The sequence below is a fragment of the Nansenia antarctica genome, assembly GCF_963989245.1.
Source record: "Nansenia antarctica genome assembly, chromosome: 12".
Taxonomy (NCBI): domain Eukaryota; kingdom Metazoa; phylum Chordata; class Actinopteri; order Argentiniformes; family Microstomatidae; genus Nansenia; species Nansenia antarctica.
The window spans coordinates 3,122,566-3,132,333 of NC_137682.1; the positions used below are offsets into that span (position 1 = coordinate 3,122,566).

General features: G+C 41.2%; 1 protein-coding gene across 1 annotated transcript; it reads left to right on the forward strand.

The window, feature by feature from the left end:
- Nucleotides 1-7,168: 7,168 nt before the first annotated feature.
- Nucleotides 7,169-9,048, forward strand: kcnmb2a (potassium large conductance calcium-activated channel, subfamily M, beta member 2a; the record flags this gene model as incomplete). The annotated part of the gene is made up of 3 exons (XM_080543147.1): nt 7,169-7,365; nt 7,993-8,188; nt 8,758-9,048. The coding sequence occupies 3 exons, from the start codon at nt 7,169-7,171 to the stop codon at nt 9,046-9,048; spliced, it is 684 nt and encodes a 227-aa protein (XP_080399273.1).
- Nucleotides 9,049-9,768: the final 720 nt, after the last annotated feature.

Genomic DNA, 9,768 nt, shown 5'->3' on the forward strand with positions numbered 1-9,768 from the left:
CATTTTTTACGTTAAAGCGCTATACAAAATAAAGTTATCAAGGACTTTATACGAAAATATGCTTTACCTATGTATGACATTATCATTCTCATTATCCCTCACTTGTATTTTGTCTGGTGTGATAGATAGTGTTTATTTCATCTGATTAACCCTCAAAAGAGACAATAGTCCTACTGGCCTGCATGGCTTCTGAGCTGGTAAACTAATGAAAGTATACATATTATTCACTCACTCAAAGTGTTATAAACATTTCACAAACTTAAACAGGGGGGTAAATAGTGTATTGTATAAAGTAGCAGTCAGCAATGCAGCATGATGTCTTCCTTGCAGGATCTTCTGTGGTTATTATTATCAAATCCTTTGATAATATAGTATCGTATCAATGGCTAGGACACGTACCTCACTAAAGCATAATAGGGATATACTGTAGGTACAGTGTGTTCTTGCTGTTGCTAGCATTTTTTAACAGTCCTGTGCACTGACCCATCTCCCCCATCCTTTAGCCACATGGAGGCCTTTCGCCCTGCTATGTCATGTGATGATACTGCACACTCAGCAACCATTCGTGAGCTTAGAATGATAAGGTTCTATCTCCGTTTAGAATGATAAGGTTCTATCTCCGTTTAGAATGATAAGGTTCTATCTCCGTTTAGAATGATAAGGTTCTATCTCCGTTTAGAATGATACGGTTCTATCTCCGTTTAGGGTAGTTCAGAGATATTGAGCGTCAAAGTTTTTACATTCCATTATGTTTTGTGAGATGGAACGTTTGTATTTTATGAATTACTAACTCAAAAATGTAAACATTTTAAAAATAACACCACACAGGCATTAATAAACACCTAATGGATCAGATTATGTGAAAAACTCAATTTTGACCAAAAATGGAGATAGAACCTTATAGTTCTAACGTCACGCATTACATCATTGGATAACATGGAGGAGCTACAGTCTATTCATTAGAATTCTAGAATTCATTCTAGAATCATTCTAGAATTCTCTCTCAATTATGAGTATAGTGAGTCATATATACAGTGGGGTGCAAAAATGTGGGCGGCACCCCTAGTCAAAATGCCTTTTACAATTAGTAATATCTAAGTGAAAAGAAGCAAATCTAACCTCTAAATGGCACAGTTAAACATGACACATTTCAACACATTTTAAAGCAAGATTCATTTGTAACTTTTGACAGTTTCAAAATAATAAAACAAGGAAAAGGGCCTTGTGCAAAAGTTTGGGAACCCTGTCAGCTAGTACTTTGTAACTCTTCCTCGGGCAACAGCTTGTAAACGCTTCCTGAAGCCAGCTAAGAGTCTTTCAATTCTTGTTTGGGGAATTTTTCCCCATTCTTCCTGGCAGAACACCTCTAGCTCAGAAATATTCTTCGGCCTTCTTGCATGCACGTTTGAGATCTCTCCACAGATTGTCAATAATATTTAAGTCTGGGGACTGTGATGGCCATTCCAAAACCTTCATCTGTCTTTCCTGGAGGTACTTCATGGTTGATTTTGAGGTATGCTTCGGGTCATTGTCTTGCTGGAATACCCAACCTCTCTTCAACTTCAATTTCTGGACTGACCTTCGAACACTAGCCTCTAGAATGTCTTGATATTTGGTGGAATCTATTCTTCCTTCCACCCGCACAATAATTGCCTGTGGCCCCAGCTGCTACACAACCCCAAAGCAGAATGGATCCACCTCCATGCTTAACAGTTGGCAAGGTGTTCATCTCTACAAATGCTTCACCCTTTTTTCTCCAAACATACCTTCTTTGGTTGTGACCAAAAAGTACACAGGGCTTTCATGTTGTTGTTGCTTTTGACCACTTCATCAGCATCGAACAGCATTCTACTTCTTTGCGGATCTGACCATGTGGTTAAGTTTATTTCTATACTGTTTATACTTTTCATCATTTATACAAGTGGGGGAAATAAGTATTCAACACAAACAATTAAACATATTTACATTGCAGATATTCACCACAAATTTAGACCACGCATTGGTATTAACACAATAAAACTACACAGCTAAAGAAATGGTAACACTCCAATCCATTGAAAAGGTTAAGTTATATGTTACAAAGGGGAATAACACAGGAAAGAAGTATTGAATACGCTAACTGAAATGTATTTAATACTTGATGGAAAAGCCTTTGTTTCCAATGACAGCTTCAAGATGCTTTCTGTATGAAAAAACACATCTATCACAGTGATCAGATGGGATTTTGGCCCATTTCGATTTTTAAGATTCCCGGGAAGCCCTCTGGTGAATCTTGATCTTCAGTTCCTTTCACAGATTTGGATTTAAGTCTGGAGATTGATTAGGCCAGTCCAACACCTTTGTTTTCTTCCTCTTGAAACAATTGAGAGTATCTTTTGCAGTATGTTTTGGATCGTTGTCCTGCTGGAAGATCCACCCACGTCTCATCCTCATCATCCTGGTGGATGGCAACAGTTTCTTCTCAAGAATTTCCTGGTACATGGCTCCATTCATCTTCCCTTCGATAATTTGGATTCCACCAGTACCATGAAGACAAAGAGCCCCATACCATAATGCTTCCACCTCCTCACTTCACTGTGGTATCTTTAGGATCATATGCAGAGCCGTTTCTCCTCCAAACATGGCGCGTTCGTTGCATTGTTGCCGAAAAGTAAAATTCTTGTCTGTACTGTACATGACTACATTGACTATATTGACACGTGTGGAATATTCTGGTTTCCTCTCAGTTGATATTGAATATTGAACACAAGGAGATTGATCAAAATAGCTTTTATTAATAAAGTTACATGAGATCAGTCTAGGCCGGGTTTGCAAAGTCCAGAGTAAGCCCCTCTTTCCCGAGGAACACAAACAAACATTGACTCCCTTATGAGGTCACAAATCTTGGCAAACAAATGTGTATAAAGGGTTTAGCAACTGCAACACAGATTCTAGCAACTGCGCAACAAGTCATTGGCAACTGTCCACAGGGAGAGATGATAATTGTAACTGCGACACAGAATTGGCACATCTGACAACCCCTCCTGTCCTCTGCAGCATGGCCAAATAGTCGCAACCCCTCATAGTGGAGGAGACCAAAGGGTCCAAATGATTAATCTTTAGCTTTGTTTTGTGTTGATGGGTCAGTTTTAAAGTTCTGGCCCTCGGAGAGAGAGGAGCAGAGCGATTCAGGGTGGCGGAGATAGGAGGAGAGGAGAGAGGCTTTGACATGGTTCAGTCTAGTAGATGTGATGAAGATCATGTTCATTTTCATGCTCAGCTTGGTCACGTTCAGTAAATCATCTTAATTTTTAAGACATAAACCTCCCTTTCTTTTCTCTCCTGGTGTTCCCTGCGAGAGCCTCTGTTCAGGAGCTCATTTCTATTTTATTTGCAATAAATGTTGGTGTTTTATCACCATAGAGAAGCAATTTTTAAAATAAAAAATAAATAAATAAAAAAGAATTGGCACATCTGTACAGGAAGGAAAGAGAGGATGTGCTCCAGGATTGCTAATTTTCTAATAAGCTAGAGGAGTTTTAGAGGGGCACAGATTGTACACTTAGTTATTCAAAACATGTCTACACTACAGATTTTTAATTGACCCCAAAGACCCCCCCAAAAATCCCCAACACAAGCTTTAACATGCCTTTTCTTCAGTAATGGAGTTTTCCAGGGTGATCATCACGATTGGAGATCACCGTGGCGGTGGAGTGCATTGCCTATTATTTTCTTTGTGACAACTGTACCAACTGCTACCAGGTCTTTCTGGAGCTCTGCTCGAGTGGTGTCCTTGGTTCTTGGGCTACTGGTCTGACTGTCCGGTCAGAAATCTTGCGAGGAGCTCCTGTGCGTGGTCGGTTGATGGTCGTGGGATGTTCCTTCCATTTGCGGATAATGGCGCCAATGGCGCGTATAGGAACAGAGTTGAGAAACCCATTGGTAACCTGTGCCATTACTATGCTGCTCAACGATCTAGTTGTGAAGTTCTTGGGAGAGCTCTTTGCCTCTACCCATCATGAGATGTTTCTCGCAGGAAAGCTTGGTGACAAATGAATTGTTTACTTGCATTCAGAGGTGGAAGTACTTACCCACCAACATGCACAAACCCAGCTGATTCTAATTAGCACATGTAGGAGAACTCAATAGTGGCATAAGCTGGTTTAGTGCTTTTTCTTACAGTCTTATGGATTGGAATGTTACAATTTCTTTAGCTGTTTTATTGAATTAATGCCAATGTCTGGTCTAAATTTCATGTGAATAGCTGTAATGGAAATATGTTTAATTAAAACATTGTTTTTGTGTTTAATACTTATTTCCCCCACTGTATATCTGTGATATATGGATACATCTATTTTTATGGATACAGTCCCACTCATATTTTTCATTCTATTGGACAGATACAGTGAAGACAGACAGGAAAGTAAGGAGAAGGGAGAGAGGGCATGTTAGTAGGGCATGGGCCGGATTTGAACCCATGCCGCGCTGCTAGATATGTTTTATATATCCATGTACATTTGATTTATATTCCATTGCCATTGATTCTTGAAGAACATAACTTATGATAGTGATTAGTTGTTGTTTGAATTACAGATTGTACCTTTAAAGGCCCTTCTTTGGTGCAGAAGATTTGTAGCTGTGTTTCACGCACCACAGAAGTTGGAATTGCAGTGGCAAGTGACCAACCTAAGGACATAAGGAATGGCCAGTGTGACTTAATAATAATGAACTACGGGCCAGTGCTTCAGACCTGCTCGATGCCTGACCTTGCAGCCAGGGCATCTCTTTTAAAAAGCTCTCCCAGGTTTCCTGGGCCTTTAAAAGCTTCTCCCAGGCTCCATACTTGGTAGATGGAGTAAAGGATGCAGTCATTTTGAACCTTGGCTGGTTGATATCCATAAAGGTAGGTCTGTCTGTGCATGGAACTTGAGGCACTGACAATGCCAATGATTGGCTCTTTATTAGCTCTTAGCTCTTGATAACGGAAATGTAGTTTGAAATCGATATGACATTTTGTGATTGGTAGGCTATGCTATGTTTGTCTGTCTGTCATGTTAGTGTATGCTTCTATGCAGCCTACGTGTTTTAGATGTTTTGCATTGCAAAGGTGTCAGTCAGCAAAGGGGAAATGACTCATCAGGCAGGAACTTTTTCCTGATGATGGCTGTTTTTCTCTCTACTCTATTTTACTTGTGGCTTTGAGACACGAATGTTATATTTAACTAGAGCCGATTTATTCTGTGTATATACACAGTAGTTATAGTCTCACTAACTCAGACTCTCCATTGAGATTCTGGGTTTTCCGAGATAGTAATTATGACATGAATTAATAAAACATTTGAATAGAAAATATTTGGAAATTATGAAAAGTCACTCAATCTAATTTCAATCTAAGCTTTTTGACATTTGCATGACTATGCTTCTTAATTTCAAAGCTTGAAAGCATGTATCTATTTTTGTTCCTGTTTTGTTAAATGCCTGAAATGTGTTATTTTCCTCATTCAATTCTAATGCCAGAGATTGTTCAATATTTCATACATCATACAACATACAACATTTTACAATGGCTCAGATATTTTCCGATTTGCCGATATGGGCTCAGTCTGTCTATGCATTTGATATTGACAAGTACACACGCTGGGTTTGCAACATGGCCATGTCAATCTTTTTGTTCCAAATGACCCTTTCCAATAAAGAGCCTGGTAATCTAGATCAACCCTCACCTTACACACTGACCCATGAATGACCTGGATCTTATGACACATAACATCTAGGTTGCATGCAGTTCATTTTCATACTGTATACATAGGGTCTAAATTCTTCCAATGTAAGACAGCTGTGTCGTGAGCTTAGAATGATAAGGTTCTATCTCCGTTTAGGGCAGTTCAGAGATATTGAGCGTCAAAGTCTTTACATTCCATTATGTTTTGTGAGATGGAACCTTTGTATTTTATGAATTACTAACTCAACTAATGTCAACATTTTAAAAATAACACCACACAGGCATTAATAAACACCTTAATGGATCAGATTATGTAAAAAACTAAATTTTGACAAAAATGGAGATAGAACCTTATAATTCTAACGTCACAGTGTGTTATTGGACAAAGTGCTCAGTGACGGCCAGTTGGGATAGTTGTTGTCGTTGAATGAGAGGGACAGAGGAATGACTCTGTGTTGACAGGGTTTGTGTTGCTCGCCCCAGCAGGTACAGCATGTCTGTCGTGTGGACCTCATCAGCATTAACACTTTCATCTGTGGCAATCAATCATTCTGTCTCACCTCACTAGCATGTCTCTTTGTGTTCAAAATGAAATGTTTACCTGGTGGCACTGATATGAGAGGTGGAGGTCCGTCCGTCCGTTCACATCATTTAGACTCATTCAAGTGACCTAGAAGGAATACACAACATCAGCAGTTTGGATTTGTATCGCCTTTGAATTGTTCAATTGTAAAACACTTTATTTGCAATTGGGCTTGTGATTTTGACTGCAAAAACATGTACCAAAGGTATGCTCTCTTTTGCTCTGTCACAATTCTTTGTTTCTATGAACCCCAATTACAATATCTTGATGATTGTTAGTCGTTTCTCCATCTGAAAGCTCTTACGTCTGAACATGTGAGACTACAGTATTAACCAACAAAAAAATGTGTGCAGGTCTTTGCAACAATCATCTGGGAAGATGTTCCTTGTGACAGCCAAACGTGCAGGAGCATCAGGAGGGGGGGAGAGGAGGTAAAGTCTTTCAGATTCAGATTCATTTATTTATTCAAGGGACAGTGCATATTAATAAAACTAAAATAAATTGTAAATAAGCCAGAGTTAGCCCGAAAGCTAGTTTTCATCCGCAGTCCCTATGCCATTATGTTTTATACGGCTCCCTGGAGGAAAAAAGTACATTTAAAAGATAAAATATAAGTAGACCTAAGCACAAAAAAGTAGACAGGACAAGCATTTAGCTTAGGGGGTTAAAAGAGCATAGCTACATTAATCATAGGTGGTTAAAAAGAGGGTACATATAAGCACGGTAAGCAGACTAAAAGCAGACTTTAGCCAGTGAAACTCTCTGGTCATACAATTCTCTTTCTGGATTGATAGTTGATACCTTTTAGAAGGACAAGTTGGACAACTGACTCTCTCCATGGAACCTTATAATTTGCATGTCTACTTAGACCTCGCACTGAGTGGATGTTCTACTGTACCAACAGTAGATCTATCTACCAGAAGTTCCGGGGGGAGTATGACTTGATGGACAAGAGGAAGACAGTGACGGCTATGAAGGCTGGGGAGGACCGGGCGTTACTCCTGGGCCTGGCCATGGTTCTCTCTTCAGTGATGATGTACTTTGTCCTGGGGATCACCATCCTACGCTCCTACTCAGACAGGTACTGTGCCAGTAATTGTTGGAAGGGAATTAAACCAGCCTTTGCAGTATTTTTTTTTTTAAGTATTTTTTTCTGAGTGGGGCAGTCCCACTCATATTTTTCTTTTTATTGTGATAGAGACAGTAGAGATTTGGACAGGAAGGATCTGTGAGAGAGAGAGAGAGGAGGGATGACATGCAGGATATGTCCCCGGTCGGAATCGAACCGGGGACCCTGCGGTTACATGGTCGACGCTTAACCCGCTACGCCACCTAAGCGCCCCAGCCTTTGCAGTATTAATAATAATAATAATAATAATAATAATAATAATAATAATAATAATAATAATAATACATTAGACTTATATAGCACTTTTCTAGACACTCAAAGACGCTTTACAAACTGAAAAGATCGAGTAGTAAAATAAAAAGAAACAACATTTTTTTGTAGTAAAAATATACCTGAAATATACCTTCAGAGTATGAGAACATATTGCACTGCAATTCATAACATGGGCATGTTTCCATAATGTTTCACGGGTACTGTATATATGTATACTGTATATGCTTCTATGAAAATACAGTTTCATTGAACTGAACCCATTTGGTTTTTATTTAAATTGTTCTTCCCACTCATTTCCCCATACAGTGTGTGGACAGAGGAGAGTGTCTGTGTCGTTCTCAACTCCACCATCACGGCGGATATGAACTGCTCTTACAGCTGCGGGTCAGACTGCTGGAGGGGCTCCAAGTACCCCTGCCTGCAGGTCTACGTCAGCGTCAACAACACCGGCCGGGTCACGCGCTTATCTCACAACGAGGAAACACAGGACGTCAACTCTGAGGTGAGTAACAAGGCCCAGGGAAGCTGGGAGTGTGAGTGGCTGGGTGGTTGAAATATTGATTAATGGGGCGCTTAGGTGGCGTAGCGGGTTAAGCGTTGACCATGTAACAGCAGCGTCCCTGGTTCGATTCCATCCGGGGACATATCCTGCATGTCATCCCTCCTCTCTCTCTCACCCATCCTGACTAAATCTTCACTGTAACTGTCAATAAAATGAAAAATATGAGTGGGACTGCCCCACTCAGAAATAATAAATAACTTAAATATTGATTAATACTGTGATATGAGGCCTGAAGGGGTCCAAAATGTGTCCTAACCGCCTAAAGTGACAAAGAAAACCTCTGGACCAGGAATAACTTATGCATGACTCATGCTTATGCCCTACAGTACATCCGTGTTTACAGGAATACACGACGTTTACTCAAACACTTATTCACGCTAGTAAATATTGATGCTGTGTGTGTCGATCAAGTGATGGTTACTAAGGCGGTACGGTAGTGTATGCATGGTGAACTGAGTGCCCCCTCCTGGACTCATTTCAGTGTCATCCTCCACGTTTCTCCCTTTCAGTGTTTCTATGTGCCAAAGTGTCAAAAGGACAGTGCAGCCATGCACGCCATGATTGTGAACATTTCAGAGCGCCTGCGAGCGCAGCAGCACGTCCTCTGCTACTACGACCCCAGAGAGGGACAGCAGGACAGCGGCGTTCTCCTGACGCGGCTGTACGGACGCAGCGCCGTGTTCCACTCGCTCTTCTGGCCCTCCTGCATGCTCACGGGGGGCACCCTCATCGTCGTCATGGTCAAGCTCACCCAGTACCTCTCCATTCTGTGTGAACAGATCAGGAAGATCAAGAGGTGATCGAGGATCATCCACGCCTGCCTGCGCCCCCCCAGTACCTAACTGACCACCTCCTCCCCCCAGCATACCCCTTCCCGGAACCTGCGGTCCGCTGACATGGGCCTGCTGTCCACCCCCCCCCCCCCCCGGGGGGTACCAACCTACGGACCTTTGGGGACAGAGCCTTCAGCGTGGCTGCACCTACCCTCTGGAACTCCCTCCCCACAGTGATCCGCAACGCCCCCCCCCTGGACTCCTTCAAATTAGCCCTCAAAACTCTGTTCTCCAGGGCCTTTGGCCCCTAGTCATTGTTTTAGTTGTTGTTTTGTTTGTTTTCTGTTTTGTCTGTCCGATCATTCCCCTGTAAAGCGTCCTTGGGCTTTTTGAAAGGCGCTATATAAATTAAAGTTATTATTATTATTATTATTAAGGAGCAGAAGGGAGGTGCGGCAGCTGGGAGCCACTCACATGGCTGTCGGACAAATGACATGAAAATAATTGTTTTATCCAAATGACCCTTGACCCTTGACCTCTTGCAACATTGTTAATTGGTTTACGACATTTGGAACAGGTGGCTTCCCTTCCACTCAGGAACTGTTTTAACTGTTTTTTTAAACTCTTGTTTGTAGACTGAATGTTCTGAAACAGACACCTGAAAACAGAAGAAACGTGGTATAACCTCTGTGAAAAGAAACGTATGAAATGTAATATGAATTGTGACGACCCTCTCTCTCCATCAGC